Source organism: Herpailurus yagouaroundi, unplaced genomic scaffold (assembly GCF_014898765.1).
Source record: "Herpailurus yagouaroundi ecotype Mexico unplaced genomic scaffold, PumYag 77, whole genome shotgun sequence".
Lineage (NCBI taxonomy): Eukaryota > Metazoa > Chordata > Mammalia > Carnivora > Felidae > Herpailurus > Herpailurus yagouaroundi.
In genome coordinates, this window is record NW_024412388.1 from 59,072,559 (window position 1) to 59,092,838 (window position 20,280).

At 36.0% G+C, this 20,280-nt stretch overlaps 1 protein-coding gene and 1 long non-coding RNA gene across 5 annotated transcripts in view; one reads left to right on the top strand and one right to left on the bottom strand.

Annotated features, from left to right (window-relative positions):
• The window catches only part of LOC121027311 (uncharacterized), a 211,178-nt gene that overhangs the window by 178,090 nt on the left and 12,808 nt on the right, over positions 1-20,280 (top strand). The window lies entirely within an intron of this gene.
• The window catches only part of PTGER3 (prostaglandin E receptor 3), a 201,234-nt gene continuing 197,497 nt past the window's right edge, over positions 16,544-20,280 (bottom strand). For 2 of the 4 annotated variants that reach the window (XM_040470633.1, XM_040470628.1), the window contains one exon: positions 16,695-16,800. Coding sequence is in view for 2 of the 4 variants with exons in the window: in XM_040470627.1 (XP_040326561.1) it covers positions 16,575-16,800 (226 nt within the window). In the remaining 2 variants the exon portion in view is untranslated. Of the gene's footprint in view, positions 16,801-20,280 lie in introns of all 4 variants that reach the window. The other 2 variants (XM_040470627.1, XM_040470632.1) reach the window with 2 other exon arrangements.

A 20,280-nucleotide genomic window follows, 5' to 3' on the forward strand; every position in this document is an offset into this window, starting at 1 on the left:
CCACAGCTGTTACCAAGGAAATCAATGACCTCTTTTTTTAAGTAGCTGTTGGGATGCAAGTTAGTTTCCTAAGAAATCTCTAATTGGAAACTTTAGTCCTCAAAAGTCTGCTGGGGATGTGACTATGTGTCTAAAGGTTATAATGTCTAGTAGCATGTGAGGTTAGGGGTGTACAACAAAAAGTCATTTCTTTTCAAGTGTAAATAACAAGTGTTGAGACTTTCAGCTCCTCCTGGGATTACCAGATATTTGGCAGATACTTGATTTAAATTGGTTTGACTTAAAAAGCAAATAGAGCTGACAACAGAGAAAAACTGCAAGGGACATTTTTTTCTAATTTTTTAAAAATTTATTTATTTATTTTGAGAGAGAGAAAGAGAGCATGAGTGTGGTAGGGGCAGAAAGAGAGGGAGGGAGAGAGGGAGAGAGAGAGAGAGAGAGAGAGAGAGAGATTGAGAAAATCCCAAGCAGGCTCCATGCTGTCTGTGCAGAGCACAGTGTGGGGCTCAAACTCATGAACCCGTGAGATCATGATCTGAGCCAAAATCAAGAGTCCAAGCTTAATTGACTGAGCCACCCAGGTGCCCCTGCAAGGGGCATTTTAACTGCTAATGCATACAAACCAAAGCTTTTGAATATCCAGTGGTGATAGTCAAATGTTTTTGTTGAAGCAGAATAAGAAAATTCAAAATCAAGACAATGCTGAATTATACCTAGATATTTGTATTTAAAATGACTATAGTGTATATATTTGTAATAAATCCTAGATTAATGAAAACATTGCCTAAATTGTACACTAGATTTCCTTTTCCCCTATATCCACATTAGGGGAAAATTCAACTGATACCATTTATTAATTTATTGAAGGGAAATTTCTCCATCTCCTAATATGGCAAGAAACTATTCAAGGCCTCATGGATACAGAACATATTCTCCTACATTCGAAGAGTTTACTATAGTCCACTGGTAGAGTCAAATACTCAGCTCTCATACTGCAGTGAGATATATGTCATAACAAAGCTATTCATGCGACATTATGAGAATGTAAAGAAGCAACATAGAGGAAAGCCACCAAACCCAACCTGGGAGAAGTAAAAGGATTTAGAAAAGTCTTCTTAGGGGCACCTGGGTGGCTTGGTTGGTTGAGCATCTGACTTCAGCTCAGGGCATGATCTCATGGTTCATGGGTTCAAGCCCTGCATCGGGCTCTGAGCTGACAGCTCAGAGTCTGGAGCCTGCCTCAGATCCTGTGTCTCCCTCTCTCCCTGCCCCTCCCCTGCTCATGTTCCATCTCTCCCTGTCTCAAAAATAAGTATAAACATTAAAAAAAAATTTAGAAAATTCTTCTTAGAGGAGACAATGCTTCCATTGATTTGCATAAGAATTTAAAAACTACAGGAGCAAAAACAGAAAGGCCATACTCTAAAGTCTACTTTTCAACTAGTGTTAGCTCTTTACATTACATCTTATAAAAAAAAATTTTTTTTATGTTTTATATTTGAGAGAGAGACAGAGAGACAGAGAGCAAGTAGGGGAGGGGCAGAGAGACAGAGACAGAATCCGAAGCAGGCTCCAGGCTCTGAGCTGTCAGCACAGAGCCCAAGGCGGGGCTCGAACTCACAAACTATGCGATCATGTCCTGAGCCGAAGTGGGATGCTTAACCAACTGAGCCACCCAGGTACCTCTGTTACATCTTGATTCACAGTAACCAAATGTTAAGATACAGTATAAAGCAACAATATGTTAAGATAGTATAGTGTTGGCTCAAGAGTAAGAATGTGATCTGAATTCAGAAGAAAGAGCCCCAAAACTGTTCTTATAATATGTAGGAATTATATTTTGGGATTTATTATATAATAAATAAGGTATCACAAACAGATGGGGAATGAGATTATTTGATAAATTCTGTTAGGAAAATTGATGTTTGGGGACAAAAATCAAGCTGACCTTCCTGTTATAGCATATGTCAAAATTAATGCCGGATGAATGAAAAAATTTGATATAAAAATGAAATAATTTAAAAATCAGAAAATATGAATTAATTTTAACTCTAAGATGATGAAAAATATACTGGTATATATATATTTTTTTTTAATTTTTTTTCAACGTTTATTTATTTTTGGGACAGAGAGAGACAGAGCATGAACGGGGGAGGGGCAGAGAGAGGGAGACACAGAATCGGAAACAGGCTCCAGGCTCTGAGCCATCAGCCCAGAGCCTGACGCGGGGCTCGAACTCACGGACCGCGAGATCGTGACCTGGTTGAAGTCGGACACTTAACCAACTGCACCACCCAGGCGCCCCTATACTGGTATATATTGATACACTGGACTTGATAAAAAAAATCTGTGTGTGCAAAAATGATCATATTTAAAAGTATATGTTTAACTGGGGAAATTTTAGCAAAAAAAAAAAAAAATATGGCACAGTTTACATATACTTAAAAAAGATCACTTCCAGCCCAATAAGAAAAATACAGTAGAATGGGCAAAGAGCACAAGAAGAAAGTTTCCAAAAACTTATTACTGTTAAATATATGGAAAAATAGGGAAGAATATTCAAAATGACAGTGTCTTAACTTGGAGTATTTTAGCACAATACCATATACTAGATGGATTACACAAAAGACACTTATCTATAACACTTCTGGAGGCTGGGAAGTCTATGGTCAAGGTGCTAGCATGGTCAGATTCTGGTAAGGGCCTTCTCCTGGCCTGTAAATAGCTACCTTCCTGCTGTACAGACATTTGGTGGAGAGAGGAAAAGGAAGAAAGCTCTGGGATGTCTTTTTCTTTAGGGACACTGATCCCATAATGAAGGTTCCATGACCTCATCTAAACTTAATTACTTCCCAAAGGCCTCATTTTCTAATACCATTACATTGAGGGCTATATGAGTCCAGTGGACACAAAACACCTATGTTTCAGGTGTGCCACATAGTGATTTAGCTTCTTTATACTCATCTTCAATATTCTTAATTTTTTCTCACCCGGGGTCTCTAAGCATCTGAACTAGAAGACATAATTCTTACGCTCTTAAATCCAATTCTTTAAAGATCAGTTAATGTTAGTATCTAGTTTTTCAAAACACTGTTATTGCCTGTTTATCCTATACTGTTTAGAATTTGGAAACTGGTATCTTTTTATCATGTGCAAATGCAAGAAAAATGCTTATTTTCATTAAGGTAGATTTAGATCCTTCTTGTCTGAAGATTTATATGGTACATAAATAGATCTTACATGTTTTGTGATTAACTTAATTGTATCTTGGTACTGTTATCCTCATACCATTGGATTTAATTACATTGCATTATGCCTGGTAATTAAATAGAATAAAATATCATTATATCATTAGTTGGTTTTATAAGGCCTTGAAATCTATTCTAAGAGCTCTTATATGTATTAAAAGTTTTCACCACTAAGATCAGTGCTCCTAGAATTGTTACTGGTCACTGAGTTGTCAGGTGTACATTTGCCAATTACTTGGAATTTGAGCTCAAAGGCACCAATGTACACTGATTTGGGTGAAGTTTTCCAATTCAACCAGGAGGATGACCATCATTTTGTATCATTTTACTTTTAAATTTGTTCTCTCCCAAATGGGGGTATTGAAAGATTAAAGCAATGACCAGCAAACACATTTTTGCTGAATTGTCTGTGACTATGCAATTAACAGAAAAAAAGTTATCATTTATAATCAGCTGAGTTGTGTCTTCCAATGATCTTGACACTGCTAGTATAGTGTATCTTGTAAATCTTTCCATGATGCCATGAACAATGACATGAGGGTGGAAATATGCTGATTGAAAGGCAAGCTGGAGCTACAGTTGTGACCACAATCCAGACTGTGTACAATTATGAAAAAGATATGCCTTCCAACAAGGGCCAGGTGTATGCCTTTTCTTCTCGAGTGACACTTGTTTCTGTCTCCATCTTGACAGTCATAGTTTCAAGCTATTCTATTTTTTATCAAACCTTGCTTTCTTCACAGAACGTGGAACTGATATGTAGAGGTGCCCTGCTGCATCCCAGGAACTGTGTTATGTATGATGTGTCATTTAAATCTCACAACCACCTTATAAGTAGGCTGTATTATTACAGTTTTACAGATAAACAAACTGAGACTTAGATAAAATATATTGCTTAAGAGAAGCTGGGTAGAAAGTGGCATGTCTGGTATTTAAACCTAGTTCTTTCTGGTTCCAAAGATATTAACCATTTATTTTCTACTGTGTTGACTCACAGGAGGTTGTTTGTTTGTTTGTTTGTTGAAATTAAATGGCCTCCTACCATTATCCCATGAACATTGAGGTTATTTGTAATGTAGACATGTGAATGTTGCATTCAGCAAGGATGTCTATGGAACCCCTCTAGGAACTGTGAGGATGAACATTTAACATTCCCCTTTATTTTTTTAAAAATTCTTTTTTATTCTTTATTTATTTTTGAGAGAGAGAGAGACAGTGAGACAGAGTGCAAGTAGAGGAGGAAAAGAGAGAGAGGGAGACACAGAATCCAAAGCAGGATCCAAGGTCTGAGCTGTCAGCACAGAGCCTGATACAGGGCTCAAACTCACGAACTGCAAGATCATGACCTCAGCCAAAGTCAGATGCTTAACCAACTAAGCCACCCAGATGCCCCTAACATTCCCCATCTTGATCTAGAATTTGAGAAGGGTAGGTATCATTCCTGGATATTTAAAAAGAATTTCCCCAGGTAGAAGGAAGTTGAAAGCAAAATAAAAGAATACCTTTTAGGATTCACAAAATTATGAGAATTCAGCTACATATTGTAGTGTGTTTTTAAAGTGTTTATGTCTCTCTTGTTATTCACTAGCATTTAGTGCAGATATACCAAATATGCCAATCTTGCCTCAGCTTTGCTACAGAGTGTTATAAGTGTTACAAAATGTTATGCTTAAGTCAGAATATTAAAAGGAACCCCAAACTACCCCTCAGACTCACCCTATTTAATCCATATTTCTTTTAAGGAGGCTTTGCCATGAATTTACTCATAGAACTAGATTCTTAGTGATTGTAGCCCCAAGCTTATAGAAAAAGACAGATTTTTTTTCTTTAAGTTTTTTATTTTGAAATGATTTTAGATTTACAAAAAGGCTTCAAGGGTAGTACAGAGAGTTTTGTATATCTGATATATAGTCCATCATCCCCTAACATTAACATTTTATATAACCATGTACATTTATCAAGACTAAGAAATGAACATTGGTACATTACTATCAACTAAATTCCAGACTTTGTTCAGGTTTTACCAGTTTTCCCACTAATTTCCTTTTTCTTTTCCAGGATCCAATTCAGTATATCACATTGCACTTAATCATCATGTCTTCTTAGTAAGAGGAGACAGTTTTTAATGTTGAGTAGTAATGATGGCAATGATGCAAAAGACTCAGAAAAGGTCATTGTAGGTGGAAGGGAAAGTTTATTAATCAACTCCTCTAAGTCCAGAGACAAAAGGAGTGTCCTTCCAGGAGGAAACAATACTGGAAGATCATCATGACTCTCTCTTCCTTATTGCCCCTTTATTTTTTTCTCTAAAGGATAAGATTGAGGAGAACATCATTGTTGACCAAAGCAGTAGTTTCTTTTCCCTCTCCAGCATGTCTTCAAGTGGTACCCACTCTCCTGTTTGCTAATTGTTCCATACACTGAACTCTTAGGAACCAGAGGCTTTAGCCTCTGCATGGGGAAGCCCACACTCCTCTAGCTGCTTCCCTGCAAGTAGATGGATGAGTCAGTTCACATTACGTGGGACAGGGTAGGAAAATCCATTTGGATCTTTTTTTAGGGTGAAAAAGCTAATATTCTGAGATCCACAATTCCATCTATTTCCTATGTTTATTTTTCATACTGTTTAAAATGCAGAGAGGACAAACGTTGTGATTAGCTCCTTGCAGAACTTATAGCACAGATCATTTGGTGTATGGCTTGCTTTTTGTCATGGTGTTATAAAAAATAATCTACATTGATTAAAAATCATTTTTAAAGATGTAATTTAAAAACACTTTCTATAAAATAAAGCACTGTTAAATCATCAAAATTCCTCATGCAACAATTTACTAATCATATGTGTATATATGTGTGTATGTGTACATATAGACATATTCTGCCTAATACACCTCTTACATGTGTTTATGTGTGTATATACATTATATGTTAATACATATGTAGGTACATATATGAATAGATGTACATAAATTTATACATATATGTATATGTACATACATGGCTAAATACATATATGCATATATACACATATACATCCTATACATATACATATTCTAGCCTGTATGTCACATATTAATCAAAATAGGTTAAGTTGTGTTGTGCTAACAAACAACTTCAAAGTTGCAACTTATTTCCTGCTCACATTATATATGTATTGCTGATTGACTTGAGACTCAACTCCCCAGTCACTGAGGAAGCCAGGTCAATGAGGACTCTACCATGTGGTGGTTGCACCACCTAGAGCACAAGCTCTCTCAATCACTCAGCATGGTAAAAGAGAGCTTGGGCAATTAAACATGAGATTTCCACAATCTCAGTTACGTACAATTTATACTCACAATTTATTGGTCAGAACCCATCACAGTGTTTAATTCAACTTTAAGGGCCAATAATCACATCTTCTAGGTGTGCAGAAGGCAGGGGAGAATCAACTATTGAAGAAAAATTATATACAATGTGTACCACATGAAAAAACTCACTTATGTGAAAAATTACTTATGTAACAGGTCAGGGTAAATAACACTAGCATAACACTAGTATAACAAGTTGCTCCAGATTCCAATGACTTAATATAATTAAAGTTTGTTTTTATTCATTTGACAACATAATGCAACTGGCAGGAAGTCAGTACTCCAGGCAGTCAGGGAGGGACTTTAAGATCTAACATTTTGTGACATAAAGACTGAAAAGTGACAACAATAAAGAGGCAGTTGGTTGTATTTTACTTCTAGTTTGAGTATAAGGTGAATGGTCAGATCAGTTTTGTCTTGTATGTCTTGTATGGTTCGATCCCATAACAAATTAAGTGAGCAGCACCCTGAAAGGGATTGTTCAGCCACTAATTCCCTTAGCGCTCTGATGTGCTACAAACTACTTTTTTGATTGTAGAAAATAACATCCTGATACATAAGCAATGTTTTGAAAGAATAAATTAGTCATCCTGGCTTATCTAAATTGGGCTAGACTGCCATTGAAAAAGGGGTTATTTAGAGGAGTTTTTAAAGAAAAATTTATCTTCTCAACTTTGCTTCTTCCTTGTTCTCTTTCTTGCCTTACGTTACTTTTAAACTGTTCAGCCACTCCAGCATATAAATTTACTACTGACTAAAGTTGTATTTGCTATTTCCTGAGTTCTTGGTTTATATGGTCCAGTTCCTCAGCATGAATGGCTTGAGGTCTGGGGCTACTTGTCCTCCCTTTGCTCAAGTAAACAAACAAAAGAAAGTTAGTACATAGCTCAGTACATTTAAGATTTGTAAATAACTTGTCATTTCAAAGTGAACTAAAAGCCTTGAAACTTCAACCGGGATTCATCTGAAATTATGTGGGGTTATTAAAATATGCCATAGAACTCATAAAAATATGTACAAATTTATTTCAGAGCTACATTATCCTCATGGTTAAAGATTGGTTGGAGAGAGCCCAGTACTTAAGTAAGGAATTCTTGGTTCTTGCTCTGGGTCAGTCATTAATGACTTCTATGACCTTGGGCAAGAGTTGAGTATTAGATGACTCCTAATTATAACTATCTGTGAGTTGTTGACTAAACTGGATGCAGCAATTTCTACTGTGGCCTTACAGCTTCTGGATTTTCACTGTGGAACCAGAGCATGCATCTGAATAGTTGACCAGTGATCTGGATCCATATTTTTTAGTGCTTATCCTGTTGATTGAATTTAATAGCCGTGCCAATGTTCACTGTCTAAAATCACCTAATGGTGGCCCCTTGGTTGGCTCCCTTTTCGGCGTTGTATATTCACTTCCCTTTGGTTAATTGCAGGGTGGAAATTAGGGTAGCTAAAACAGGAACAGACCCTGGGGACTCCACTTTATAGCCTGTATAAACAAATGACCAGTGACTAGGCAGAGAAGCCTGGAAACAATAATTTTCCAATTGAAGTAAAAAGGGCATAATAATTAATATACTACCAAACAAAGGGAAGGACAAACTAGAATAAATATTAATCTATAAATTCTGGATACCAAGTGAAACACCCGGCCAGTTCAATTATTTGGTATCATGCCACCTGATGCCCAAATCTTTAGATGAACTTAATAAGAGAAATATAACTGAATGGCAAAGATGGTATCTTCTGTTTTTCTGGTATATTCTCTACATCAACTGGTCCTCAAAAGTTACTTTTAGCACTAACCACTTAATACATTTCTCATTCTGTGATACTTATGCCATCAGAGTCTTAGGAGCAGATAGGTTTTCATCTCTTCTGATTGATACAGAACATGTACATAGGACCACCCATCTTTATTTATCCATGCTTTAACAATATAACAATTGGGCTTATGGTCTTGTATTTTGATTTTTCCTACTTGACTCCTGGATGCTTTTATGTAACACTTTCAGCAGAATAATATTGAATGATAGATTCTGGGTCAGCTTTCATATTCCTTATTTGTGTTCCCAGTTGCAGGCTTATGTAAAGAGGTAAGAATGAATCATGAATATGTTGGTGGTTTTATTTGCCACCTGGGAGTCCTAACTTTAAAGTGAGACATTTGAGTTTTGAGCACTTGAGCCTGCTGCACACATTAAAACATGTTTTTGATGGCATAAATGCTTGATTTAATTCTCTGTCCTCACATTGTCTCAGAGAGTTATTGCATATTTCCTTTAACCTGTGTGTTCAAAAATAAGTGAATGACTGTGTTAGTCATGAGGTAGAATATAAATGGTTTCCATGCTTCTCTAGGGCATCTTTCTTCATTGAAGCCTGTCCAATCCTCAACTGTGTTAATATCCGGAGACAAGACAAAGGCACAGTTAATTTATAAATGCATAGTTATGAGGCAAAACTAGATGCTAGCATCACATAAAGCCTTTGCACGATGCCTGCTTGTTCAGGCATATATGACACTGTGAGTACAGTTGACTGAGCACAGCAGTTGTGTAAAATCAGGTTAATATGTTCTAAATTATCCTATAGAGAGAGATCTCAAGGGACAGACTATCATTTTAACTACTAAAAACAGAGACAGAAAAAGGTCAGGTGATAATTCCAACTTTCTTGACAGAAATTTACTATGATTTCTATAAACTTTCTTTGCTTGTATTTATAACATGCATCTATTTGGAGGTTTGCATTCCTCCAAATAACTCAACTATAAATTATTCTTCATTTTGGGTTTGACTCTATAGAAATTCTCTGAGCATGATGTCATCTTTTGAGTGTGAAGGTGGTGTTGTATTTTCTTAAGATTGTATTAGATAATGCCTTCTTGACAGTATGTAGAGCAAAAAATTCTAATAACAAAGGACAGATTCTCAGAAGAGACTTAATCAGTTGTGTCTCTTCACTTGGATGAGGGAGATAAGATTACTCCAAAAGAACAGATGCCAATATCCTGCTGAGCCAAACTCAAAATGACATGGGTAGCAATGTAGGTCTATCCACTGATGAGGTGCATCTGAATTTCATCATACTGCTCTTTTATTTCAAAAATGATTAATATTAATTCAGTGTTAGTTTAAATTTTTTTTTAATTTTATTTATTTTTGATATAGAGAGAGCACAAGTGGGGGAGGGGCAGAGAGAGAAGAAGACACAGAATCCGAAGCAGGCTCCAGGCTCCGAGCTGTCAGCACAGAGCCCGACACAGGGCTCGAACTCACAAATTGTGACATCAGGACCTGAGCCGAAGTCGGACGCTCAACCATCTGAGCCACCCAGGTGCCCCAATCCAGTGTTAGTTTAAATATCAGCATTCAAAATTTAAATAACCCAGCAGGAATATAAATGTCATCAGGATTATACAAAGTTCTTGGGCAACTGTTAATATTCTCCACATTTTCTTCACCTTCTGACTTTCTTATACGAGTCAAACATAGAAAAAAATCCTAAACCAGTATGTTTGCTTGTCAAGTTCAGAAAGAAGAGAATGATGATGATGGGTTTTGCCTGAGCTTACGTAATTTCTTGCCCTCTTGAGAAGTTGATTTTATGTGTATCAATTATTTTCATCCTTTCCATTACACATTTCACACTTTCTATACTCTGGGCTCTGGGGATATGGAAGTGAGTAATTCTATACTCTAATTTAGTCTGAAATGCCTGTGTGCATTCATTAAAAAAATTTATTGTCCCCTAACTATATATCAGGAAACAGGTACCTGGGATACATTAGTTAAATAAAGATTTTAGCCTTTATGGAGTGTACATTCTAGTGGGAGAAGGCAAGGTATGAACAAAAAACATAATGAAAAGTAAATATTATAGAGTGCCAGAAGGTGATAATTATATTTTTAAAAGGAAAAGAGTGTGGTAAAGAGAATCAATAGTACAACAATATGGGAGCAGGGAGGAAACCATGTAGAGTTTGCAATTTTAAATGAGGCTGTTGGGATAAACCACAAGGAGAAGAAGACATCTGATCAAAGAATTGAAGGAGGTGAAAGAGTCAGCTATGTGCATAACTGGGAAAATATTCATGGGGAAGGAACAGCCAGATCCATCCCCTTAAGGCAGGAGAATTCTGTTGTGTTTGTACAACAATGAGAATGGTTAGTGTGGATGGAGTGAATTGATCCCCAATGTGAATATGTAAATGTCTTCTAATGCCCAACCCAATTTTTGTGAGTGGAAGAGTTGGATACAATTAACCTACAGCATGATGAAAAAGGAACCAAAAAAATACTGAGCACCTAGTATTTGTACCTTATGTTTTCTTAGTTTATCTTCACATTAATCTATAGAGGGAGTTATTGTAATCGCCATTTCACAAATTGGAATAATAATACATAGCTAGGTTATGAGACCAAGGTTACAAAGTGACCAAGTAATGGGGCTGAGATTTGATCCCTTTGAATCCTGAATTACTTTGGCTACACCATCCAAACTCACCAGTAGTCATTGCTTTGAGTTCAACTTCTGAACAAAGCAGCCACAAATATCTAAGGATTACTAAAACTCAACTCCAACCTAGCAAGTAGTGTCATACTGGTTAATAGGGCCAGAAGTGACTATGACTCCCACTTATTTTCTGTCACTCACCTATTTCCCGGCACTCCTTTCCCTGTTTACAGGAAGAGAAGCTGTTGAAGGTGACCTAGGTAGAGATCACAGACATCAAGAGATGCAGACAAACATTTAAAACAACCCACCAAAGAGAGCTGTATGACCAGCCTGTGTTCCAATTAGTGTCCCCTTTAGGTCACATTCCTGAGCAGTCATTTGATAACACCTGCTTCTTTTTCCCAGCGTGTAACTGCTGGAGTATTCTGGAGCAGTCAGCTGGGACATCCAATAACGAAACCTCTGCCTACAGACCCCCTCCATTCCAAAGATTGGAATCTACCTGTAATAATAATGTATTTTACCTCCACATGCAGTTCTTAGCATGAAATTGTGAATGTTTACATTGTAAAATTTCATTTCTGACCAAGCCTGAGATTTGTAATCCTTCCTTCCCTGAGGACATAAATTGTCTGTTTTCTGATAAGCTCTTTTATTACCTCTGCTTGACCCTCTCTCTTATTACATTGAAAAATAATAAAAAATTTACGATTACAGTGTACCACACACACATACACATGCTTACTCAGTCATGCTCTTACTTCAGATAAAATGTGTACAATGGCTGTGTAAAATATAATGCAACAAGATTAAAGCCAGATCCGCTGACTGCATTGTTAAGGTTTGCATACCGACGGGAAAGAAAGAAAATTAAAACCAGTTTTTTTGGAGGACATGGTATAGATAGGATCCTGGGCACACACACTTAATTTCCTCCCATGAATTTGGGCTGCTGTGGGAATAAAGTAGAAAAGCCTATAACCTGGAAAAAACTAGGCCTCCTTGTGGTCAGTTTTAGCACAGTGTTGCCAACAGAAGAAACACAATCTAACTCTGATTAGGCTTTCAAAAAAAATGGAATCTTGATTTCCACTTTTTCCTGGATGATGGATTAGAAACACTGAGTGGCCCTCCACTGCAGTACAACTGGGTTGCGGCTGAAGTATTGCAAATGTACCCTTTAAATGTATTCCTCAGATGACAGTGAGAAAAATCTCCAATGACAAAAGGAAAGGAAGCAAGAGAAAAAAAAGGAGAAGAAAAAGAGAGGAGAAGAGGAAGAATGAGCTGAAACTCAAATACTGAACCATGAGTGGTAAGCAGATGGGTTACCTGGTTACCTGGCAGCTGAAGTCCATGTGCTGAGATGCAGAGACCCAGCCCCCAGTCTGTTGCAAAGCTCAGAAATAGAACCTGAGATTTTCACATTAAGTCAAGGCCCTCAAAGTGGGCTAACGTGGTCACAGGTCATTCCACCCTACCTCCAGGTGGAAGATAAAAATCATCTTGGGATGAAAGCATTGGGACCTCCAGGCTACCATAGAGCAAATCCTTCCCTGAAACTGGTGGCCATCTGGAAAGCACTGTTTAAAAACCTCTGGCTCCTAATGAGTCATGATTATGTTGGTTTGTTTGTTTTTAATTAAAAAAATTTTTTTTAATGTTTATTTATTTTTGAGAGAGAGAGAGAGACAGACAGACAGACACTGAAGCAGGCTCCAGGCTCTGAGCAGTCAGAACAGAGCCTGACACAGGGCTCCAACTCACAAGCTGTGAGATCATGACCTGAGCCGAAGTCAGAATCTTAACAGACTGAGTCACCCAGTCACCCTTTCATGATTAGGTTTAATTGGAGGATCCATTCTTCAGGTAAAAAAAATAAAATCCATCTGGTGTTGTTCCAGAGATATACCTGAGCTATTAGGACCTTGCACATAATTGTGATCATGATTTGATGTCCAAAATGATGAGAGAAGTTAAGTCAACAGAATCTTTGCTAAGCTTCTGTCAAAACGTGTGATATCGGTGTGCCACTCATTATATTAATAATCACAACAACAATAATACAGCAATAATAGCAAATACTTAAAGAATGATTTTTCTGTGTGTGTTAGGCACTATCCTAAGAACAAATGTACTAAACTATTTTAGCAAATGTGTTGTCTTTATTTTATAGATAAAAAAACTGCAGCACAGGGAGGTTACATTCTTGTTCACATGGATGGTAAGCACTGAAACCTGGCAATATGGATCTATGCTAACACTAGCATATTGGAGGAACTAAATACATAATATTTATTTCAATATCTTTTCTGTTTGCTGACCTATTGATTGGTCTTGGATGGGCTGGAAAGTAACAGAGATCACTTTATTTTCATCTCAAAATCTTCTAGATCCCAGGCCTTTCCAGAACCTGGGCCTAGCCCAGTTTGCAGTCTCCTACCTTTAGTGGGAACTAGCATTTGTTCTTGGCATTGCTCTATGTCCTAGAATCTACCACAAGGTTGCAGATTATTCTCATTCAGGGACCTTGGAGCAGGAACTACTCTTTTTCACTAAGAGTCCATTGAGTTTTCACAGGATTATTGATATGGGTGAAGCACTACAAATATGAAACTGCCTATTTCATAGTTCTAAGTAGTAGGATAATGTGAGAGACAAAAATGACATTTGTTATGAATTTCAATCATCTCTTTAATCCAGACTTATGTAAGAGATAAATTACTGGAATTATTGAGGAATATTCGAGGATAAAAACAGAAATTCTAACTTTTTTTTAATTTATGGAAGAAAGAATTAAAAATTTGAGTCATGGGTAAATCATTGCCTAGTACATACAAAGACTTAATAAAAAGATTTATGAGCTAGCTGGATAAATAAATCAAATTCAGGTCATGGCTGCTAAATTAATAGCAAATAAGAATAGATCAGATTTACTTGGAAATAAAAGCCTTTTTGGAAAATGTTATGAAACAAGAAGCTTACCTGTCCTTTATTATATTGGACATTTTTGAGAATGGTTTCAATTATTCTGTAAATTAGAGTGAGATTTTGTTCAAGGTACAACCTGAAGTTAATATAGATATTACATTTATCATTAAAACAAACAAACAAAAAAGAACTTTGAGGCAAATGTACAAAATCACCAAGACAATTAATTTCTTTTGAGGGTAATATAGACTTAAATAGAGTGCAAAGTAATAATGATTTTTTCAAATAAAATTATTGACCTTTTTGTATTGTGCATTGCACAAAACCCTAATTTAAGGGCACTGACCTTTTGAACCAAATTAAGAGTCAATTTCCTAAGTGAACTCCTGCAAGGTGCAGGAGTAAACTAAACAGTGCAGAGTTTATGAGCCTTCCTTCAAGATAAATTGTTATGTTAAAATAACTAGGAGGCCTGGAACTCTGAAGAATGTTTGTCATTTTTTAAATGAAATCACTCCTATTTTTGAACAGATTAAACATTACGTGCTACTATTTTTGTCTCCAAATCTGACTCATCACTTAGAATCTAAATATTATTTAGATTTTTTTTAGATTTAAAAATTTATATTGGATACAAACTTGGACTAGATGTGTTATCCCAGGTCAGCTATTTCTTCCAGTTATAATTATTATAATTAGAATCCCCTACTATTCTTTGTCTAATGCACTTTCTGGTTAAAAATATTATTCTAGGTGATGAAATACCTACTTAGGACTTGGATGTTATCACCCTCTTTGGTCTATTATTATCAAATGTTAAAATAATACTTCCATTTTAAGAACTTTGGTAAGAAGAGAACAAAACTGAGGGCTTTCTCATGAAACCAAACAAATGCCTGTGTTTAAAAATAAAAATAAAAATAAAAATAATGGAAAGTTTAAATTGGAATCCAAATAAATAACTCTAAGCGTTTACAGGTGCCTTTATTTCTCTAGTCTATGCTAAAGAAAAGCCAAAGAGAAAGATAAAAAAAGGAAAACAAAGCAAAGCAAACCTTTACTCCATATATTTCACTTTAAGAAGTTATATTAACTAGATGTTAATATTCAAAATAGCATTACTTCAGACTCACAAACTTACATAATCTTCGAGAGGCATTTGCGCATTAACACCATTTTTGTGTGTGTGTGGAGACAATGTGATAATATAACCTGGTATGTTCTAGAAACTTTTCTTTTTTTTTCAAATCATTTTGACTTTGACATCTACCCATTTAAATAAATTGACATTATCACCTCAACTTTTATTTTGCCATAACATCAAATTCTTATTCAATGCATGGTTTGTGTTTATAAAGGAATTTGAATTTATTTTTCTTTTTCTTATTATCCATATCCTCACCCACCACACAATTAACATTTTGTTTATTGCACTCACCAGACTTGCAAAATCCTGATAAAGATAGGGAATAGGAAAGATCCAGAATAAGGAAAAGTGTAATAAGAGAAATGCTATAAAAAGGAAAAACACCAGTTGAACTTAAACTAATATACAGAACATGATTATAACTGACAAATAGGTTGTCCATAAAGGTAGAATTCTTCTGTTCTTAATATCTGGTTACTGAGTGTCAATGCTTCAGAGAGAAAGGACGTTCCAGAAAGAAATGTAAGTGGTGGTCGTGGTTTTGAGAAAGATTTGGGAAAATGAAAAGACTGGTATGCTGCCTGTTTCCCAAGATGTTTTCATGGACAAAGTCTGGGCTATAGAGAGAGAAAGAGTTGTTGGAATAGAGACACTGGTAGAGGCAGAGATAGAAATTGAAAAAACAAGAGAGGGTGAGAGAGAGACACACAGAAGATTTACAGAAGACACTAAGAAAATCCATTGTATTAATAAATGCCAAAAAAGGGTTATTATCTAGAAGATATTTTTAAGACCCTCGAAAATCATTAAGAAATTGACATGTAAACCAGGAGAAATTTCATAAACAGGCCAGTCACAGAAGAAAACCAAATCATCAATAAGAAAGATTCTCAACCTCACATTTCAATCAGGAAAATGTAAAATAAATTAACAATGAGATACCATTTCACATCTACAAGGATGTAAGAAGTGAAAACATCACAGATTTCAGTATAGATACACATGGAGGAAAGTCTTATACATATGAACATAAGAAGAGGCAAATGCCCTTTGACCCAACACTTCCACTCCTAAATATTTATCTTAGAGAAACTCATGCTGATAGGCACAAGCTAACATGTTCACTGTTTTTTTTTCTTTCTTTTCTTTTTTCTTTTTTCCTTTCTTTTCTTTCTTTCTTTCTTTCTTTCTTTCGTACTGCTACTTATTATAGTGAAATAGAATAATTTTTTCTTGTCAGGGAACTGACAAATTATGCTTTCTTCAAACTATGGAATACTCTACAGCAGTTAAAATTAATGATCTAGAGCTTCATGTTTCAATATGGATAAATTTCAAGAAATACAATTATGAGTGAAGAAAACCAAGTAGCAAATCATACATATAATATGATAACATATATGTAAATATTCTAAACTCACAGAACAGTAGGATACAAATTTAATGGATACATACACATGTAGTAAAAGTGAGAAAAAACCATGCATGGGAACTTCTGGATGGGGTTACCTTTAGGGGTGGGCATAGGGGAAAAAATGAAAAAGAATTGGTTGGGAGGTGTGGTTTTTCTGTGATATTTTCTTTCCTTAACAAAAAGAAAGTTGAGAAACTTCCAGTGATGTGATCTTGGCCGCAAGGTTGATTTTTAATCTCCAAAAAATTCCTCCTGAAAAATAAACAAATGAATTAGGATAACAAATGAGAAATCCATTGACAACATCTGTATAAACTAGAAGTCAAGATATTTCCAAAAACTTCAGATTGTGAACACAAGTGATAAATTACCTACAGTAGCAGAATAAGGACACAGCTGGGTGGCAGGAATAGTGAGAAATGAATGGGGACAGCCGGTGTACTCCACTGGTTGAACTCCAACTCAGGGTTCAAAAAATTTGCCAACAAACATTCATTACTAAGGGAAGAAGACCTACATATTCTGGGTGGAAACATGGGAAGACATCTGAGAATAACCAGTGAAACTAGGAAAAGTCCCCAGAATCTCCAGTTTGCAAGTGAATTAAGAAAACTGCATATAGATATGAAAAAAAAAAAAAAATCAAAGTTCTGAGTGAATTTCAATGTATAGTTAAATGATCATACAATTAAGCCACCAGTTAACTTCCATTTACAAGTTAAGTGACAGAACAAGGATGTAAACAATCCAGAATGTAAGGCATTCTATAGGACAACTAATCCAGTTTTGATAAATCAATGCCTGAGGGGAAAAGGAGGAAGGGTAGGACTTCTGTGAATCAAAAGAGACTTACAAGATGTAATCAAATTAAAGTGGGGACCTTGTTTGGATCCTGATTCAAATAAATCAATGGACACATTTTCCAGACAATTCCTAATTTGATTTTGGACTAGGTATGGGATGATAACAAAGTAACATTGCCAATTTTATTAAGTAATGATAACACTTTCTGAAAAGAAAATGTCCACAATTTTTAGAGATTTATATTGAATCACATGGGGGTAAAATTATGTGGTCTGATATTTGCTGTAAAATATATAAAGAAGGAAAATTGTGAACAGTTTTTTTTTTAATTTTTTTTTCAACGTTTATTTATTTTTGGGACAGAGAGAGACAGAGCATGAAGGGGGGAGAGGCAGAGAGAGAGGGAGACACAGAATCGGAAGCAGGCTCCAGGCTCTGAGCCATCAGCCCAGAGCCCGACGCGGGGCTCGAACTCACGGACCGCGAGATCGTGACCTGAGCTGAAGTCTGACGCTTAACCGACTGAGCCACCCAGGCGCCCCGTGAACAGTTTTTTTAAAAAAAAACATTAAGTTATACAAAGCTACATTAATTAAAACAGTGTGGTACTGGCATAAAAACAGACATATAGATTAATGGCATAGAATAGAGAGCCCAGAAATAAAACCTTTTGCATATGGTCAAATGACTTCAACAAAAGTGTTAAGACTACACAATGGAGAAAAGAACAGTCTCTTCAACAATTGGTATTGGGAGAACTGGATATTCACATTCAAAAGAATGAAGTTGGATCCTTATCTTATACCATTTACCAAAAATTAACTCAAAATGGATTAAAGGCCTGAATGTGAGACATAAGACCTTAGAAGAAAACATAGGGGGAAAGTTTCATGACATTAAATTTGGCAATGGTTTTTTGGTATGACACCAAAAGTACAGAAGTAAAAACAGACAAATGAGACTACATGAAATTTCAAAACTTCTACACATCAAAGAAAATAGTCAGCAGAGTGAAAGGCAATCTTCAGATGAGAGAAAATATTTGCAAATATTATATATGGAGTTATATCCAGAATACGTAAAGGACCCCTACAACTCAATGGCAACAAAAGGCAGCCCAATTTAAACATGAGCAAAAAACTTGAATGGACATTTCTCCAAAAAAGATATACAAGTGGCCAACAAGCATATGAAGAAATGCACATCTAAAGAAATCATTAAAGAAATGAAAGTTAAAATCCCAATGCAAGATCACCTCACACCTATTAAGATGGCCACTATCAAAAAAACCAGAAAATAACTAGTGTTGGTGAGAATGTGAAGATAATAGAAGCCTTGCATTCTGTGAATGAGAATGTAAAATGGTGCAGCCACTGTGGGAAACAGTATAGAGATTCCTCAAAACATAAAACTACAATTACCATGTGATCCAGTGGTCCCACTTCTGTATATATATCCAAAAGAATTCAAAGAATCTCAGAGAGATATTTGCACACCCAAGTTCATTGAAGCAGTAGTCACAATAGCCCAGAAGTGGAAGTAACCCAAATGTCTATCAATTGGTGAATGTAAAAAGAAGTTGTGGAAAATATATACACTGTAATATTTTTAGTGTGAAAAAATAATGAAATCTTGTCACGTGCTACAACAAGGATGAACCTTGAAGACATTATGCTAAGCGAAATAAACCAGTCACAAAGACAATTGGTGAATAGTTCCACTCCTGTGTGGTATCTATAGTAGTCAAATTCATAGTAACAGAAAGTTGAATTGTGGTTGCCAGGGGCTGGGGGACGGGGGAATGAAAAATAGTTCAAAGGGCATAGAGTTTCAGTTTTGCAAGATGAAAAAGTCCTAGAGACCCATTCCATAACAATGTGAATATAGTTAACAATACTGAATTGCACACTTAAAAATGGTTAACATGGTAAATTTTGTGTTATGTGTCTTTACCATAATTAAAACATAAATAAACAAATGAATGTGACAAAAATTTGGTTATTTTTATATCTTGGTGGTTGGTACATCTTGTACTAGCCTTTTTAACTTTAATTCTATATCCAAATGTTCGCAAGTTTTTTAGTAAAAAAAAATTTGAGAGAAATATGGTAGTACATTAATATCTGTTAACTTACAGTAGGAAGAAATTGGGTAGGTTTTTTCCTGGGTTTGGAATATTTCATGATTCAGAAGCAGTAATGACTATAGAAAACTGGCAACATTGGACCTTAAGTTTATTCAATTTGAGTCTGTGTGTCCCAATTCCAAATTAGTATAGGATTTCCTTTCCTATACTAGTCTAATCAATTGTGACCAGTGGAGAAGATCACATAGTTCAAATGGGACTGTTAGGAGGATGATGGGATCAATTCCCAGAAAAGTGATCTGGGCTTTGAAGAAACTTAGAAAGTGTTTTCTATAGGTTGGAAGAAAAGGAAGGATTTTCACTGTAGATAAAAAATCAGACACACATGGGCAATGAGGTCCGGATGTGTTTCGCTATCACAGTTTGATGCTGCTATCTACTTGTGCCACTAATAGATCCAGAGACTCCTTTCTATTTTTTTTTTCACTTTCTTGAAGGAGGAAAAAAGCAAAACAAAACAAAACAAAACATCCTTGCAGGCTTCCAGGTATCTGCTGCTATTCCCTGATAGCTGAAGATAATCAATCATCTTTTATTTTCTTTTTTTTTTTTAATTTTTTAAATGTTTATTTAGTTTTGAGAGACAGAGAAACAGAACCTGAGTGGGGGAGGAGCAGAGAGAGAGGGAGACACAGAATCTGAAGCGGGCTCCAGGCTCTGAGCTGTCAGCACAGAGCCCGATGCGGGGCTCGAACCCACGAACCGTGAGATCACGACCTGAGCCGAAGTCGGATGCTTAACCAACTGAGCCACCCAGGCACCCCAAATCATCTCTTCTTTAG